The following is a 19,935-nucleotide window of genomic DNA, read 5'->3' as shown; positions in this document are numbered from 1 at the left end:
ATCAAACATGCGTAAAAGCATCATATATTTGAAAATAATTGTTCTATCGTAAAAATAATCGAATACAATTATTTTTCATGCATAAACAATTAAAACAAGTATATTTTTTATTTGAATGATGTGTCAAAGGGTTTAAAAACGTGCCTTTGAGTTTTAACACGCTCGAATACGTGATCATCGGCGAGGGGCGCGAGGAAGGACGAACGGGCGACGAAGACTCCTTGTTTCTTCTTCTCCTTAATTTTCGAAAATTGGTGTGTGTGGTGTGTGTAAAAATCGGCTGATGTGTGTGTTCCAAAGCCTATATATCTTATTTATAGATTTTAATTTGCATGATAATTGACTTAGGTTTTGGGTTTCTTAGCATAGGGGCAATTGGGCCTACTCAATTTAGTTAAATTGAGCCCAATAACTCTTATTTAATTGAAACATAAAAGATTATAAAAATTAATTTTCAAAAATAATATTTTTGAACTTTTAAAAACTCTTTGTTTGCCCAAAACCTGCTTCTCGGGTAACATTGAGCTCGTCTCGTAAAATAATTTGAACTGTACCATTTTTAGAAAAATTTAATCATTTTTAATTATATTAAGAAGCTTTGAAAATATTTTGTGAAAAATAATTATTCTTGTCTTGGTCGTCCCCGGTCTCCTTTCCCCTGCCTATTATCGAATATTTTTAAAAAAATAATAATTTTGATCTTTTAAAAACTCCTCGTTTGCCCAAAACCGGCTTCTCGGGTAAAATCGAGCTTGTCTCGTAAAATAATTCGAACTCTACCATTTTTAGAAAAATTTAATCATTTTTAATCATATTAAGAAGCTTTGAAAATATTTTGTGAAAGATAATTATTCTTGTTTTGGTCGTCTCCGGTCTCCTTTCTCCTACCTATTATTTATATTTAGATAAAATCCTTCAATTTCTTGAAATCATGTCATATAATCATTTAATCGTGCAATCATACCTTTAATAATTTAATATGTATCATGCAAGCATTTAAAATCAATAAAATAAAAAAAAAGTAAGCAATTCAAATAATTTGCATGTATATGGTTTACGTAGGTTGGTTTTTCGGACGTTATTCCTGATTAGAGCAGGAAGAGACTTTTAGTATATGTGTAATCAATAAACACACATAGCTTTTACAAACAAGTTTTTCTCCACCAAAATTTTTTGTCTCTCTCGCACGTAAGAAAATCGGCCACCTCTCTCTTGGAAGCTCATGACCGCTCCTCCACTGCACCGCGTCCAAATTTTTGAAATTCCGATGAACAACTTTCGGCGAAAATTTCATTTAGATCTTCAGTGCTATCTATAAGAGTAATTCAGTTTCTGATCGTTGACCCGATTAGACGATTGAAGGAGGAAGAAAATCCGTTCGTAGAGATTTACAAAAAAAGCTATATCAGTTAAAAATCTAAAATAGTTAGAACCAGCATTATATATGCAAAGGTAAACTATTTTAAAATAACTTATGAATGATTTAAATCATTCGACGCTCAAAGAACGTTTTAAATATCAAAACAAAAATTTTAAACTTCCGCTGCTACTCAGTTGCAAGAAAAGCGTGAACCAACAAAAAAAAATCGAGAAATATTTACTAGGGAAAAAGGGATCGTGATTTAATAAAGAATAAATATCGTACAAATGGCATGCTGAATGAATTTTTCTAACTTGATAACAAATGAAAGCTCACTCTATAAAAACAACAAACGTAAGCTCATATATTCCTCAGTGCGGCAATCAAGTCTTTTTTCAGAGCAATTCGTACCTGATTATTGTTTTTATATTGGCTAAATCTAATTTTAATTATCATTATTATACATGAAAAATTGTGATTCAAGAAAAATCAATAATCGAGTTGGGTTTATAATAAGATTGAAAATATTTGTAGTTTAAATTATGATCACAGTTAAAGAATCGAATTTTTTCCCCATTTGGGAAACAGAAAAAAACAGCTGATAAAATCGTAAACAACCAACGTCCGAAGCATCATCTTCTTCATCAAAAGCGATAAGCTCGCTGAGAAAAGAAAGATAAGGATTCTGAATCTTTTCTTTTTAGATGGAAATGGTGGGTCTTTCTTAACTTTCTTGATCTCACTTTTACACAAAATCAAATCCAGCAATTGGAAAATCATAATCAAAGACTCGATGAATCTACGAATGCTTGTTATATATGTAAACGGTTGTCAGTAAGCACGGTTGATGGAGGATTTTCTTGACCTTGCAAGTGAAAACATCAGCAAGAATCTTGAAACATGTGGAGTTCTTGGCGCCTATAACAACTGCTATGGTCGATTCAGGAATCCGGAACTTTTTATGTAACAAATCTAATAATTTCGAAACAAGAGTCTTCCTCCAATTCTGTAAGAATTCGATAATTTTTATGGGTTCCGCATTTATTTTCCAAGTGGTTCCTATTCAAGAGTGAAACTATTTCTTGGTTGCTTTGTTAAACACAGCGTGTTGCCTTCTCAAATTTTTACGACTGTAAACGAGGTGGAGATTTATTCTATACAAAATGAAGAGTCTCTTCTCCCTATCAATGTAAGTTTTTTGCTACTTCTCTTTCTTGAACTTGCCATCGTTTGTCGGAAAAGGTTCTGGTGATACCCATGTAAAGACCTGGGTCATCATTGACCCGAGATATTAATTGGAAAGCCCAGATCAGAAGTCAGCTTCCCGGACACTTCACTTCTTCCCGGACAGTTATCATATCCCGGGCTCTCATACAAGCTCCCGGGTAACCGACTACCCGGGCCACCTCGAGAATTGAACCACACTCGAGTATGATTGGTATAGGTAGTCTAATCTGTCAGAGTAACTTGTATTTGGAGTGTCCTATAAGTCATCAGAAAATAGAGTATGGGCAGTCGACTTGCCATACTTAGTAGGTGGCGCTGGAATCGAGGTAACTACCCATTTTCTACTATAAATAACAGGTATACTTCTCATTTAAAGATTCTAAAACCTTTGAATACTCAAGCACTTACATATTGATTGTGTTCATCTAAAAGCCTGCTGACTTAAACATCGGAGTGGCAACACCGGACACCCCTCCGACGCCCATTTACGAGGTCATTTCCTTGTTTGCAAGTGCTATTGAAGCCATTATCTTCACTCAAATTCCCAAACATTATAAATTACTGATTTGACCCGTTGGAGTTCCCTACCCGGCTCATCCATTTCAGCGAGTTCACATCATTGGCGCCGTCTGTGGGAAACTTGAGTTCATGACGTTGATATGGCCCATACACGAAGAACTAACCAAGACACTTCTCGGGCTCATGGGGATAATGCTCGTACTTCAGGTCAAGGTGGTGATGTTCCTCCCGGAGGAGCCAATCATATTACCATAACCCCGGAGGATCTGGCTAGAATGATCTTCGAAGCAGTAGAGAAGGCTATGGCCAGGAGGGAAACTACTCATCAAGTTACACCACCCGGAGGGGGGCAGGAGCAAGAGCAAGAGCAAGAATTGAGGGATGAGGGAGTGAGAGGAGAGGATGAGGAGTCTAGTGCTGGATCCAAATCACCTACCGTGGCTGAGGAGTTGTTGGAACTAAGGCAGAAAATGAAGGTTCTAGAAGAGCAGTTGGAGAGTCGTAGTATTTCTCGGGCGATTGCTAAGGGATGCCCATTTGCTGATATCATTGTCCGGGAACCTCTTTCTGCGAACTTCAAATCCGCTAAAGTAAAAGATTACGATGGCAATGCGGATCCTGAGGAGCACCTAGCCAGGTTTAAAAACATGATCATGTTACACTGCTATACAGATCGAATCAAGTGTAAGGTGTTCCTCACCACTTTGGTGGACTTAGCTCAAAGGTGGTTTGAGGGACTTGCCCCTCAGAGTATTAATTCATTTAAAGACTTTCAGAAGGTGTTCTTACACCATTTCAATAGCAGCAAGAAGTATAAAAAAACTGCTTTTAGTCTTTTCGAAGTCAAGTAGAGCCCGGATGAAAGTTTGAGGGCTTATATTAGAAGATTCAATAGAGTGGCTTTGGATGTCCCCACCTGCGCCACCGAAACAAAAACTAATGCATTCACTCAGGGTTTGAGGGAGGATGAATTTTTCAAGTCCTTGACCAAGAAGGTGCCCGAGGACTTCGAAGATTTATTATCCCGGGCAGAAAAGTACATCAATATGGAGGAAGCCCAGAAGCAGAAGAGGGAAGCCGTGCGGAAGGAGAGAGGAGATCGGGTGTCTAAGCCCGAGGAAAAAGGACAGAGAAGGGGTAATTCCAGGCACTTTTCTCACCATGTTTCTCTAAAAATTGCCCGAGACAGAGAAGTCCAAGAGTGCAGTAGGGAACTTGCTCCGGATCATCAATTACCTCGGCCCGAGAAGAGAGGGTTTTGCACTCTCCACAAAGTGTGTTATCACAACACCGAGGATTGCAAAACGTTAAAAAGAAACTATGCCTTACCCGCTGCCCCAGAATCAAGTCAAGCCAATAAGAGCCCAAGATTGCCATGGACATCTCAACAGCCAGGGTCCAGTGCTCGGGGAGGAAATGTGAGGAGTAATTCAAGAAGTGATCTGGGTAGGAAAAGGGAACAGGAGCCCGAGAGAAAGAAGACTTCACCCCTGCCATGGGATTGATCAAGATGATATCAGGAAGCTCCACTGATGGGGACTCCAATAGGGCTCGGAAATTGAGAAGTAGGAGGGAATGTATGGAAGTAGAGGGGACCAGGAGGAGCGAGGCAGTCATTAGTTTTGGCCCGGAGGATCTAAAGAGGGTGAATCTACCCCACAATGATGCCTTGGTTATCCAAGCCCGGGTGAGACAAATTATGACATTCTTAGAGTCTTTGTTGACTCGGACAGCTCTGTAAATGTAATTTTTAAAGATGCCTTTGTGCAGATGGATTTGCAGGGCTATCACTTGGAAGCTGTAAAAACTGCTCTCTTTGGCTTTGCAGGCCATGTGGTCTACCCGGAAGGGGAGATTATCTTACCACTTACCTTGGGCTCCCAGGATTGCAAGAAGACGGTGATGACCTCTTTCACGGTGGTAGATTCCCCATCATCGTATAATATCATTCTGGGGAGACCGGATTTGAATGAACTGAAGGCTGTGGCGTCTACCTACCACCAAAAGATAAAGTTTCCTATGGGAGCCCGGGTAGGAGAGGTCAGGAGAGATCAGCCATCTTCTCGGAAATGCTATGTGGAGGCAGTCCGGGCTGATCAGAGCAAATCCAAGAGGGAAGGGAAGAAATCCAGAGTGGATGAAGTAGGAGGAAGAATGGGGGAGAAAGGAGAAGTGCATTTTGTAGCAGAAGAGGAGCAAGAGATGGTAGAAGTCGGACCAGGCCAGCAAATCCGGGTGGCTCGGGACCTCAGCGTATCCACCCGGGTTAGTTTAATTAACTGTTTGAAATCTAATATTCATGTGTTAGCCTGGTCTCAACAAGAGTTGACAGGAATTTCTCCCATGGTATCGGAACACCAACTGAATATTCTCCCGGGATCTCACCCAGTGAAGCAAAAGAAGAGACACTTTGGCCCTGAAAAGGACAAAGTTATTGATGAGCAAGTGAAAGAACTTCTGAGGGCCGGCCACATTCGAGAAATTCAATTCCCTACATGGCTCTCGAATGTTGTACTGGTGCCCAAATCTACCGAGAAGTGGCGCATGTGTGTGGACTTCCGCGATCTTAACAAAGCTTGTCCCAATGATCATTATCATCTCCCCTGAATTGATCAATTGGTGGATTCCACCTCGAGCTACGAATTGCTGAGTTTCATGGACGCTTACCAGGGGTATCATCAAATCCCCCTGGCCAAGAGTGATCAAGATAAAGCCAGCTTCATCACCTTGGGAGGTACATTTTGTTACATTGTAATGCCTTTCGGGTTGAAGAATGCAGGGACTACCTACCAGCGTCTGATGAACAAAGTTTTTGAGAAGCAGTTGAGACGAAATGAGGAAGTCTATGTGGACGATATTCTGGGTAAATCCCGGGAGGTTGCAAGCTGTATTATTGATCTAGAAGAAACTTTTGCCACTCTCATGCATTACGGAATCAAGCTTAACCCGGCCAAGTGTATTTTTGGCGTAAAGAGTGGCAAATTCTTGGGATTCATAGTGACAGATCGGGGGATCGAGGTAAATCATGAGAAAGTCAAGTCTGTGCTGTGCATGCCATCCGCCCGATCTGTCAAAGAAGTACAGAAGCTGACTGGGAGAATCGCTTCTCTTTCTCGATTTATATCCCGGTCAGCACACCGGAGTTATCCTTTCTTTTAGGTCCTGAGGAAGGCCCAACAATTTGGGTGGGATGAAAAATGTGAGCAGGCCTTCCAGGATTTGAAGATTCATCTTGCTGAACTCCCGGTGTTGGTAAAGCCTGAGCCCGGGGAAAAATTGTTTGTTTATCTCTGTACTACAGAGTATGCTGTCAGTTCAGTATTGATAAAAGAAGAAGGCTCTGACCAAAAGCCTGTGTATTATGTCAGTCAAGCTCTGAGAGGTCCCGAGCTCCGGTACAGAGAAGTAGAAAAGATTGTCCTGGCCTTGGTTGTGACCGCCAGGAAGCTGCGGCCATTCTTCTTGTCTCATAAAATCATAGTACTCAATAATAGCCCTTTGGGGAGAATTATGACTCACTCAGAGGTAGCCGGACGGATGATTAAGTGGGCGGTGGAGTTAAGGGAGTATGATATTGAGTACAAACCCCGGGTGGCCATCAAAGCAAAAGCTTTGTCAGATTTTTTATCCGAGATTGCCCAGCCCGATGAAGAAGAAGTATGGAGAGTGTTCGTGGATAGGGCATCTAGCCTTGCGGGGTGTGGAGTAGGGGTTGTGATAGTATTCCCCACAGGAGAGAGGATTAAATTAGCAGTAAGGATTGATTCCCGGGTAACTAATAACGAGGCCGAGTATGAAGCTGTCATCGCCGGTATCCGAGCAGCACAGGAGATCGGAGTTTCCCGGGTTATTCTCTATTCCGATTCGCAACTAATCACTCAACAGATAAAGGGTGTTTATGAGGCCAAGAATGACAGGATGCTAAAATACTTACAGCTCATAAATATCCAGGCAAAGACCTTTGTGGATTGGGGTATTGAACAAATACCCCGGGAGGAGAATGGAGAGGCGGATGCTCTAACAAAAATGATTGCTTCTTTATCAGAGGTCAGCACCCGGGAAGTGTTACATGTTTCTCGTTTAATTCTCTCTACAGATGAAGAAGCATTACCAGCACCGGAGGACTCTTGGATGACGTCCTTGATCAAATTCATTGCAGCAGGTGAACTACCTGAAGACAAAATCCAGGCTCAGAAAATCAAGAGACAAGCTCCCAGATTTGTTCTCTTGAATAATGTCTTGTACAGGAGATCATTCCAGGGGCCTTTATTAAAATGCTTGTCTGAGGGAGAAGTGGATTATGTCCTCCGGGAGATTCATGAAGGGTGTTGTGCTGAACATCTCGGAGGAACAGCTTTGACCCGGAAAACGATGCTCGCCGGGTTCTGGTGGCCAGCTCTTAGCCAAGATTATACTCGAATAGTCCGGGCTTGTGAAAACTGTCAATATCACTCAAACTTTCAACACAGCCCGGCAACTCCTATGAAGCCTTTTCGGGCATCTTGCCCATTTGATCAATGGGGTATGGACATTGTGGGTCCTTTTCCAATTACCCGGGCACAGAAGAAGTTCTTATTGGTGGCTGTAAATTATTTTTCTAAATGAGTAGAAGCTGAGCCAGTGGCCAAAATCACTGAACAAGAGGTTTTAAAGTTTTTATGGAGAAACATAGTATGCCGGTTCGGAGTGCCCAGAAGACTAACTCAGATAATGGAAGACAAATCCAGGGAAGGGAGATTACATCTTGGTGCCAGGAAATGAAAATCATTCAGTCTTTCACTTCCGTTGCCTACCCTCAAGCTAATGGTCAAACAGAAGTTGTCAATAGAATTATTGTACAAGCATTAAAAATAAGGTTACAAGGCAAAAGAAAGGACTGGGTGGAAGAACTACCCAGTGTTCTCTGGGCATATAGAACCACTCCCCGGGCCCCTACTCAAGAAACTCCTTTCAACTTGGTATATGGTGCCAAAGCAATGTTACCAGTTGAGATCGGACAAACTTCTTCCCGGGTAGAATCTTACCCTGATAATAATGATCAAAGCCGGGCCATAGAGTTGGATTTGGTTGAAGAAAAAAGAGATCGGGCATCTATTCGGATGGAAGCATATTGGGGCAGGATTGTGAAATCATATAATAAGAAGGTCCGAATCAGGAACTTCCAAATAGGGGATCTGGTCATGAAAAAAGTCAATCCTGCCGGGGATGTTGGGAAACTAGAAGCTCGGTGGGATGGACCTTATAAAATAACCCGGAAGGTCAGCTCAGGATCTTTTTATCTAGAAGATGCCCAAGAACACTCTCTCAAAAGGCCTTGGAATATTTTTCATTTAAAGAAGTATTATACTTAACAAATGTAACTCTTTATTGGAAGATATAATGAAAGATCTATTTTCCCAGAGAAATATTGTGCATCTAGTTATTATATATCGGGGAGCCATCCCTCGACCAATAAAAAGCCCAGGGCATTATATCCTAGCTCGGGAAACCACATCTCGACCATTCCCAAGTCTCGGGACATGATCCCCGGCCCAAGGCTCCGTTCCCCGGGTCTTAAAAAGCCCAGGGCGCTACACCCTGGCTCGGAGAACCACATCTCGACCATTTCCAAGTCCCGGGACATGATCCCCGGCCCAAGGCGCCGTACCTTGGTTCTTAAAAAGCCCAGGGCACTACACCCTGGCTCGGGGAACCACACCTCGACCATTCCCAAGTCCTGAGACATGATCCCCGGCCCAAGGCTCCGTACCTTGGTTCTTAAAAAGCCCAGGGCACTACACCCTGGCTCGGAGAACCACACCTCAACCATTCCCAAGTCCCGGGACATGATCCCCGGCCCAAGGCTCCGTACCTTGGTTCTTAAAAAGCCCAGGGCACTACACCCTGGCTCGGAGAACCACATCTCGACCATTTCCAAGTCCCGGGACACGTTCCCTGGCCCAAGGTTCATATTTCCTTGTTATTCAAAGCCTGTGTCTTAACTTAAAAAGATCTATGATTCTTGCATATATTAAGAGCACATGGATTGTTGCCCGGGTAAATGGTTTCTTATCCGGGTTACTTATTAAAATGCCTGGTTAGTTTTCAACACTTAGAAATTTTTGTGGCCCATTAAGTCAGAAATATCTCGGTTATGTTAGAGAACGGGTGTTAAATATTTGTCAAGATATTATTGATGAAACAATTGATAAAGAAAATTTCATTAATAAAAGCCCGGAGGCTAAAAATTACAAAGAAGAAAAAAAAAATACAACCCTAGTCCATATCAATATGATCGGACCCCGGCTGGTCCCCTTGGTTTTCCTCATTCTCCTCCTCACCATCCTTGGGAAGGGATGCAATAGTCAGGCCAAAATCAAGAAAATTTTCCTTATCCTGGGGTAAGAGTCCAGCTCCCTCAAATTGTTCCCGCACTTGTCGAAACCGGTCTTGAAAAGAGGGTAGGCCTTATCTACCACGGCCTTCTTGAACTCAGGAGATTGAAGGAGGGAAGCTTGCCATTTATTCTTATTATACTCTGCCAGGGACAAAGCACTCTTGGCCTTCTCTGCTCGGGACTGCTGCTCTTCTATCTGCTTGGATAGAAAATGGTTTCTAGATTCCGAGACAGACAAGGCACCTCGCAGATTCTCCTCCCGAATAGCAGCTTCGTTGAGGTCTTCCCGAAATTTGTCCAGTGCCGTGTGCGCCGACTCTAAGGAAGCTTTTAGTACGGCGACTTCCTCTTCATGAAGGCTTTTAGCCTGGGCAAGCTCTCCGTGCAATTGATCTTGGATCTCTTGGGCAGCCCGGGCTTGTTGGCCTTTCTTGGTAGCCACCGACGCCACTTCCTCGAAGGCCGAGATCATCATTTGGGCAGCCTGTACAAAACAAGTTAATAAAAAAAAGAGGGAAAAATAAAGGATAAAAGAAGACAAGACATACAGATAAGAATCGGTTGGATCCCTCGAGAAACCGGGCGCCAGGCCCCAGATTCTTCAGAAAGGCCTCCTCTTCAGGAGTAAGCATATGCTTTAAGCGTCGGATGCCTGTTGAAGTGGCCCCCTCGAGGAAAATGTTGGTCCAGGTGGGTTGATCGGTCAGAGGAGGCTCTTGGAGAGGCTCCTCTGTCGATTGTCGCCGGGGAGGGGTGGTTGACCGAGTCGCTTGGGACGAACTCTGGCCCCCTTCTTGGTTAAATTCACCCAAATTTCGCTCCGGGCTTGTGACAGCCTTTCGCTTCCTCTGGATGAGGGGAATGTGGTCTTCAGGGTCTTCCTGGGATAAATCCCAGGTCACCTCTTCTTGCTGGGCCTCCACCGGACCCAGCTCAGCTTGCCTGGCTGCTTTCTCCTCAGCCTGTTTCTTCTCAAGGGCAGCTTTCCGGGCTACCAACTTTTTCTCTTTTGCTGCCTTGTCGGCCTCCCACTTCTTGAGAAAAGCCTCTTGCATCTTGGAGTTATCAGCATAATAAGAAAAATAAAGGATTAGTAGAGATTACAAAGCACAAGTAAAGGATAAAGACTGAAGAAATGAATAAATAAAGTTACCGGGTTGAGAGTCCGAGCCAGCAACCTCATCAATCACCCGGTCTATTGGGTCTTCAGCCCGGACGCTCAACCCATATGCAACCAAGTTCTTCTGGGAAATAAGGGAGAATGAAGAGTATTTCTGACCCTCCACCAAGTCTTGGCTTCGGGTGTAGAATTCCTCGAATTTATAAGCTCGGGGAAGGGCAGGTTGAGAAGGAAGAAAAGGGAGAAACCTGTTAGATAGGCGAGAGGGGCCGGGAGTTGGATAAAGAAGTATCTTCCTTTCCATTCCTTTTGAGAAGAGGGGATATCATCAAGGAACCGGGCTTTAAGCCTGGCAGAAAGAGAAAAGGCATTGTCACCTAACCTACAAACAAAGTAATATTGAATATTAAGGGGGTTGATGACAAGGTTATGCATGCGGAAGAGGACATAGGCCGAGGTCATGATCCAGAAAGAATTGGGGTGAAATTGATTAATAGGTACACCAAATAATTTGGCAACCTTGATGTAGAAAGAGAGAATGGGAAAACAGAGACCATTTTTGACTTGGTCTCGGAAGAAAGTAGTATACCCGGTAGGAAGGCTGTCTGCCCGATCAGAGGGGCCGGGTATATTAATAGAATATGAAGAAAGAATAGCTCCCAGAGTTCGGAGTTCCTCATCCGCCCCCGAGCGCAGAGTGCTGCTCATTGAGGAGAACCAAGGAACTCACGGGGCCTCAAAAGAAGGGCGGTCAGAAGCCCGAGCTTTTCCCTTACCCTTGTCCTTTCCAGGAGCTCGAGAAGTGCCCGAGGAGGAGGGTTTTGGAGAGGAAGGTTTGGTTGGAAGGGTTTTTGTTTTTTAGAAGGTTGGGTAATAGAACGGCGAGGGGGAGATGGAGGGGAGTCAGAGTGTAATGCGGTGGACTCATCGCTAGAAGAGCCCCGCGCATTAGCTCCAGAGGTAGAAGAAGTAGAATTAGACATAGTTGGAAGAGAGAACTTACGATAAAGGAAAAGTTGGTGATTGCAACGGCCGAGGATCATCGGCGGTGGAGAAGCTTGCGCGGAGGAGCTTCGAGAGAGAAATTTGCAAGGGCTTCGCCGAGTTTTTAATTTTGCAAGTGTTTTCTCAAAAACAGGAGGCCTAATATATATAAACGGTGGGAATAGATCTCAGGCGTTGATTTAAACACACGTGGACGATCAAGATGCGCTTCGGAAATTGTAACGGGTATGTGAAGGGACGTGTACTCATATCGATGTGTCAGACTTATCTGATTCTCGGAATACGAAACGATTTTTTTGGCAGGAAGTTAATGCTAAACGCATGCGTCATAAATGATACCCTATGGACTTCTCGAGAATACTAAGCGACACAGTACCTAAAGCCCGGGATATGTGAGGCCCCGGCATCTCATCCTTAAACTCGGGTTGAATCAGGCCCTGGTATCCCATTTCATCTGTGGGATATTTGAAGCCCCCGATCCTTTTACACTCAAAATTATGTCCCAACAAAAGTACAGATATGACTGATCGGGATAGCGAGTCAAGCTCTAGCCCGACTATTTTAGGGATGGGTGGTGATACCCATGTAAAGGCCTGGGTCATCATTGACCCGAGATATTAATTGGAAAGCCCAGATCAGAAGCCAGCTTCCCGGGCACTTCACTTCTTCCCAGGCAGTTATCATATCTCGGGCTCTCATACAAGCACCCGGGTAACCGACTACCCGGGCCACCTCGAGAATTGAACCACACTCGAGTATGATTGGTACATGCAGTCTAATCTGTCAGAGAAACTTGTATTTGAAGTGTCCTATAAGTCACCAGAAGCTAGAGTATGGGCAGTCGACTTGCCATACTTAGTAGGTGACGCTGGAATCGAGGTAACTATCCATTTTCTACTATAAATAGCAGGTATACTTCTCATTTAAAGATTCTGAAACCTTTGAATACTCAAACACTTACATATTGATTGTGTTCATCTAAAAGCCTGCTGACTTAAGCATCGGAGTGGCCACGCCGGACACCCCTCCGGAGCCCATTTACGAGTTCATTTTCTTGTTTGTAGGTGCTATTAAAGCCATTATCTTAATTCAAATTCCAAACATTATAAATTACTGATTTGACCCGTTGGAGTTCCCTACCCGGCTCATCCATTTCAGCGAGTTCACATCAGGTTCAATTCAAAGTTGAATTGCTACTAGAGAGGGCAAAAAATTGATGCACATATGACAATTTACATTTCTTCAGATAGACTTTGTAGACGTATCCTTCCCAGAGCTGCTTCATGTCTTTAGTTGATCTGCACACCCAATCACCTACCAGGTGATCACTCTCGTCTCCGTTTCTCGGAATCTTTGACCAACATTATTACACATTGCATCTAGTTTTATTATGTTATCATTTCATAGTATTAGTAACTTACTGATCAATATTATGATCAACACGAAGTAACTTGATCACTACAGCTACCTGTAAGTTTGACTATTTGCATGAGAAATATTAAGAAATATTAACATTTTCTGATCTTCATTCAATTTCCTGACCAGCAAGTTATTCAATCTCTCAATATATCTTGGCTTCAAAGGATGGTACTAAAAGCTGTAGGCATTGTCATGGCTCTAACTGAGACATCAAGGTCTCCAAATATGGCTTATCTTACATTTTACTGCTATTTCTATTACCACTGTCTCCCGGTGACGAGTTTTTCTCCCAGATTGTTTCAAAATCATTGAAATATTTTTCGAATATCTTTTTTAATCCAAATCTGAGGTTGGAAAATGTGACTTGAGATGACATTAAACTTGTCAGTTTTTTGTAAGCATGCTCGTGTTTTTAACTATACACTATTGATGCGGCCCAGGTAAATGGAGAGAGCTGGTGGGAAATTTACCGGGCTAGGTTGTTGGCACCGTATATGGAAAAGAAGATCTATAGACGTAGATATGGTTTCCACTCGAAAATCAACTCTGAGGGAAAATTCCAGAAGGAAGACCACAGATTCATAGGTTCCCCAAGGAGATCTACCCCCATAGCAAACTTTTACTATCTCTCCATAACATCCGATCCAGTGATCAATAGCAGTGGCTGTGCAAAATGCCACAACGGAGAAATTACCTTCTAGTAATAGTCATGTGCACCGAGAAGAAGAGTTCGAGGATGAATCTCATCCTCGAGACAAGACTAAGAAGTGAGAGAGTTCCCAAGAGGATTCTAAAGATCATGTTGTGGCCGAGGAGTTGGAGGACCTGAAGAGGAAGGTAAAGAGACTGGAAGGACAAACCAGGTCATCCCGAGCTCCCTAGGCTGAGCCGAGTGGATGTCCTTTATCCATCCAAATAGAAAATGAGCCATTACCTGGTCATTACAAGTCGTCCAAAATCAGAGAATATGATGGAAACACTGATCCAAAGGAACATCTGACCCGTTTCAAGAACATGGCCATGTTGCATTGTTACGAGGACATAATCAAGTGTAAATCTTTCCTGACCACTCTATGGACTCAGCCCAGCGTTGGTTCAAGAAGCTTGAGCCTTAGAGTATCCATTCTTTCAAAGATTTCAAGAGCGGTTTTTTAAATCATTTCAGTAGCAGCAAGAGATATAAGAAGACTGATTTTAGCATGTTCCACGTATAGAAAAGTGGGGATGAATCATTGCGGGCGTATATCCGCAAGTTCAACAAAGCAGTCCTGGAGGTGCAATCTTGTGCCCCCGAAACCAAAAACCACAACTTTCACTCAGGGGCTTCGTGAAGGAGATTTCTTCCGGTCCCTGGTAAAAAAGTTGCCCCAAGATTTTGAAGATCTACTATCCCGTGCAGAAAAGTACATAATATTCTGCTGCTCTTGGACTCGGAAAATTGAGATCGAGTCTCCCTTATGTGGGCTTAGCTCGGATTTCTTAACAAAGTGCTGGACATTAAAAATTTAAATGTTTTCTAAGGTTGCGTTTGAATTGAAAGAATTGAGTTCTTACATCCATTGTATCTTTTTTATTCAAAATTAGAATGAAAAAATTGAAATATCTTATGTTAGCTAGGTATATATTTTTTTTTTTTCAATTTTAAATTCACTCTTCAACATAGTCATTTCAATTCCATTTATTTTAAAATGCCCTCACAAATTCAAATCTATCAATCCAAAAGCAACCTGATGTATTTTTTGATTTTTATGTTATATTTCTTATAATATGAAAATTATAATTTTTTAAAAATCAGTAACACTTGTATTCGAAAAAATATATTAAGAATTTAATTTATCATGATACGTAATACATAAATAAATAAATAAATATGTAATGAACTTTTTAGATAAATTAGAATAAGTCAAAGCATATATTATTAATCAAATAATTTAGTTGTACAATTTTTTTAATAAATTCTCACTTAATTTGTTTAATATTTGTATATTTTTAGATTACTCAAATATTTCTATAAATATATATTTATAATGAGATCAACATGTACAAATACATACAAAATGTAGAACTAAATTGAGTAAATATATAAATTACATGCATATAAAGAATAAGCCAAATCTACTTATACAACATAGAACTAGATATGTAGAATTGGAATGAACATAAATACATAAATTAAGATCGTTACATATAGACATCTGCGCATATAAACCCGATAACTACGTAGACACAATAGCCTCGGACTAAGCTGGGACGGAGCTCACCCTAGTCTCCGGGTATCAAGAACTCGACCGAATTTTTTTGCATAGCGTTGATATGACTAATCTTGCATCCAAAATACTAAATAGGAGCTTTCATCATGTATTAAGTTCGAAATGGATTCCATGTAAATTACGAGTTTGTAATTAAATTAACCATAATTTTCCTTCATTATATTATATATATATTTTTTCTATTTAACAAGACTTTTAAATCTTTCATGTACGAAGTGTATGAATTATTATATATTATAATGGAATAATATAATATACTTCTAGATGTAAAAAAAGCATTCTCGTGTGAAGTGATGAAATTAACTCGTTACTGCTCTCTTTGACCAGCACATTTGACAAATTAGTATAACGAGAATTCCAACACAATCCAAAATACAAATTTACCAATAAATTATTACCACCTTTGATGAATGGTCCCTAAACCTCAAATATTATATATAATATTATTAAAATATAATTTCATCCTTGAAATATTTTAAATGATCTCTTCTCAGCAACTCATTTAAATTTCTAACTTTTTTACGCTTGAAAATTCGAAATCGTTATCTTTCGATATATTTTTTTACTGATTTGGTATAATGTTCAGTATATCAAATTATATGGAGCATTTTAATTTGTTTCCAAATAGTTTTATACGAGCTTATTGTACTTAATGTAAAATTATAGTAAAATCTTGTATTTCACACTTATATGTATAAAACCAAGGGAAAAAAAAATCAACAAAAAATTTAAATAAAAAAAATTAATCTTCTCGTCAGCAATTTATGAGACATCCTTGGAACTTGTTAATAAGGATGGACATTTCTCGTTAATCCAACGTTACTATTCGTGAAAAAGCCCATCAGCTCCGGCCGGTACGGCAGATACGACCGCCGTCTGTCGTCTTGCTTGGCCTTGTTCTTCAGGTACACCGCGTGGGCGGACAACGGCGCCGTCTTACCCCTCCCGCTCCTCCTCACATTTCCTATCTCCGTCTTAGGAGACGCCGGCCCGACCTCCCTAGTCCTCCTCTTCATGACCGCGCGCGGCGGCGCAGGGCTCTTGTTCAAGAAGACGAATGTGTCTTTCCCATCGCTACAGCTCCTCCCGACCAAATCCTTGAACCGCCAGAACTTCGAAAACCCGGTTGAGTTACTCTTCTTGCATGCCACCGACGACGCCACCACGGCCTTCGACCCCGACCACTCGCAGAAGGGTCCGGCTACTTCGTCACTTCCGGTTGTAGCTGACGTCACAAGATGTTCTTCATCTGATCTTTTCTCTGTTTCCACAAAGACTTTCTTCACTGGGAGATTCGTCGGCAAGTTCTCTTGCGAAGGCTTTAATCCTTCGCCGGAAAAGAATACATCCCGGTTGAATAAAGGGAAGACCTGCTTCAAATCCTCCGCTTCCATTGATGGTGTATTTGCTCCTTCGAACATGAAAGTAAACTCTTCTTCTTCCTCATCGTCATCATCATCATCATCATCGTCTTCTTCCCCTTCTTCATCATCATCTTCATGATTATCTACAGAATCATGATCTTCTTCTTCTTGTTCTTGATGTGAATCATCACTAATCTTCATCTGTGTTATGAAATCTTGGATTATCTTTGTTTCTGAACATAAATTATTGTCTGAGTCAATCGATCTCAGATCGCCTGTTGCCTCCATATTTGGAATTCAAATCTGTTTTGGATTGTTGGATTTGAATTTTATAATTTGGAAATGACGACGGAGAAATTTAAAGATGAAAAGATTAGATTATGTATGTGTCAAAAATATATAGTGGTCGTTTGTTTCTTCTGCACGTATATGCGGACAACGACTTGACCTAGTATTAATGTTAGAACCTTCTAATTATTAATGAACTTACTCTGAAAATTATTAATACACGAGCCGTTAAAATTAACCCAACCAATGAATAAATATTCAACTAATATTAAAATTAAATTACTACAATAATTATTGTGTTGGTACAATAATTACGTGTTAGGAACATAAACGAACCGAATAAAATTGAATATAAAGAAAATTTGAAGGCACACATTATTTATATATGAGCTCGAATTCGATTCAAAGTTCGAAAATTTTAATATTTTATGTTCGAATTCGATTCAAATCAAGAATCGTGTTCGAGTCGAAATATTTGAATATTTTTGTAAGTTACTCGAAAATAAAGGCCTGAAATATATTTGTTTGATATATTATTATATTACATTAGTAAATTATTAAAGTTTGCGGACGGCTAATGAACTATTGAACAAAATAATACAGGCCCGAATTCGGCTCGGAAAAAGTTTGCCCATGTTTGATTTCAATATTTCTAATACAAATCAAATATTTTTCTAGCCGGCTCGATAAGTTGGCTTGATTCGTTTACACCATAGCTAGAAAAACAATGATTGATACTTGATGTTTGAGCTGTTGTATGAGTAATATTCTGTAGTTGAATTTTTTTATCTTTAGTTATTCCATTAAGAAAATTAATTTTAGTTTTTATGTTTTTAAATCTATGTTTGCACAACATTTAATTAAAATCATGTCTAATATGTTTTATTAAAAAAAATTCTACAAATTATCAAGAAATTAATTAATATTTTCTTCTAAACACCATTCAGAAATATATCTTTTAAAATAAATATTTTATTAAATCAATAATAGATATAGATTAAAGAAATTTTAACCTATAATTCAACTCTTCCATTAGATTTGTTTAAATTACGAATTTATATGAAATATTCTAGAAGTTGACATCTGACTTTGGCTGTAAATAAATTTGATTATTTTAAATTTAATAAATCCTATCAAAATTTAATTTTAGGGAGGCTTGATTAGGGATGTAAATTAACTAAACCATTAATTGTGATCTATTTGAAACTCGATTCGATAAAAACTCGTTTAATGAGCCTCGTTAAAATAAACGAACAAAGATCAAACTTTACAATATTCGTCTCGTTAGCTCGTGAACATGTTCGTTGGTAAGTTTATGAGTAAAAAATAATAGTGTTTTTATATTTGATTTATTGATTTTGCATATCGCTTATGAAATATATAAGAAAAACTATTAAACATATTTATTAGAATAAATTTACAAATTTTAATAAGAATGTTATATTTTTCTATAAATAAATAATTTACTTTTTAATAAATTTAATGAAGATTTAAATTTATAATTTATAATTATTTAGCCTGTTTAGGCTCGATAAAAGTTAGAATAAGTTCATGAACCATGAATATATTCGTTGAATAAAAACGAGTGAAACTCAAACATTCAAAAGTTATGCTCGACTCGACTCGACTCGATTACATCTTAGGCTTGACTGCTGTCGGAATGTGAAATCTCACAACTGTGACGAAGAAGTAAAAATAAGGGGAAACGCGTTAGATTAATTAAGTCGCTTTCTCAGAAAATTTTGACACTTCAAGTTTTGAATTAAATTCTGATTTTTCGAAATTCACTCTTTAATTGTGGCACACGAGAAGATTATCTCTGAATCTAATTCACAGGATGATTTTAAATTTATTTATTTTTTCTGGGATTTTTAGGTTATAGATCGAGGTCGAACTCGTTATTGTTATCTTTCGATACATAATGGATAAAACTTATGGGTTAACACAGTAGCATGCAAACCATGTTAGTCAGGTAAATCGCACTGAAAAATTTTGTGTGACGGGTTCACCCAAAAAAATATATAACACTAGAAACTGAACTCCTAACCATTGGCCAAACACTCACTTCATCAACTCCAATACTCGTGAGAAGTTTTTAATTATTATTACACAATATAATTCTTCGATCCCAATTATATAAGCTATTATTATTTTTATTTGTTCCAAGTTTATATATGTATTTATATTTAGTAATATTTTTCTATTATTATTTTTAATATACTTCTATTTAATTTGAGGTATTGTAATTAAGTAAATATTAAGAAAAATAAAAACAAAACATTTATATATAAGCACGTGAAATTAGAAAGTTGTTTATATAATTGATATTTTCAATTAATTTCTTAATGTTGAAAAGAAATATACATATAATTGAGACAAATGTAGTAATAATAAAGAAGAAAATTTGACCATATAATTTATTTTCTAATATTTTCCAAAATCGGATATTTTTCCCGTGTCTTAAATGTTTTTATTACTATTATTATTTTTAAAAATTGAAAAAAACGTCGTCCATCTTCCAGATCTTTGGTACTTGTTTTCCAAATGATATTACTAAAATAATAATATTGACCTTGACTATCCAAATTAAGACAAAATCGGATTTGTTTTTCCCAACTTTGGTTTTACACTTTACTTATCATAACGGTGTTAATTCGGCTGGGATGAGTGGGTTGGGTCGGATTGAACAATAATACTATTCAAAAATTACTTAATCCGAACCAAACCCGAACCCGAGCCAACACGAAAATTCTAAACCCGAATCCGAATCAACCCGATCAACCCGATTTTGAGTTTTTTTTAAAGAAAATTAGAAAAATAATAATAATATTTTAATTTAAACACATAATAACAAAATCTCTCATATATATGATTTAAATTTGAAAGTCTAATTGTAGAAAAATAAAATATATTTACTAAATCAAATAAACAATTGTTTAAAAATAAAAATTTCAAAATAAATATTAAATTATGAAAATGTATAATAT

At 39.2% G+C, this 19,935-nt stretch overlaps 1 protein-coding gene, 1 long non-coding RNA gene and 1 pseudogene across 2 annotated transcripts; 2 read left to right on the top strand and 1 right to left on the bottom strand.

Annotated features, from left to right (window-relative positions):
• The first annotated feature begins 1,967 nt into the window (after positions 1-1,967).
• Positions 1,968-13,658, top strand: LOC140974746 (uncharacterized). The gene is made up of 3 exons (XR_012174866.1): positions 1,968-2,368; positions 2,465-2,602; positions 12,780-13,658. It is a non-coding gene; the product is annotated as an uncharacterized lncRNA (long non-coding RNA).
• On the top strand, positions 3,247-7,711 carry LOC140975842 (uncharacterized; annotated as a pseudogene).
• A 2,423-nt stretch (positions 13,659-16,081) lies between the features above and the next one.
• On the bottom strand, positions 16,082-16,948 carry LOC140974970 (uncharacterized). The gene has a single exon (XM_073438462.1). It carries the CDS (start codon positions 16,946-16,948, stop codon positions 16,082-16,084), a length of 867 nt encoding a protein of 288 aa, XP_073294563.1.
• Between the last annotated feature and the right edge of the window lie 2,987 nt (positions 16,949-19,935).

This window comes from Primulina huaijiensis, chromosome 4 (assembly GCF_012295235.1).
Source record: "Primulina huaijiensis isolate GDHJ02 chromosome 4, ASM1229523v2, whole genome shotgun sequence".
Taxonomy (NCBI): Eukaryota; Viridiplantae; Streptophyta; class Magnoliopsida; order Lamiales; family Gesneriaceae; genus Primulina; species Primulina huaijiensis.
The sequence above is the reverse complement of the archived record's forward strand: the minus strand, read 5'-3'. Positions and strand labels throughout refer to the sequence as shown.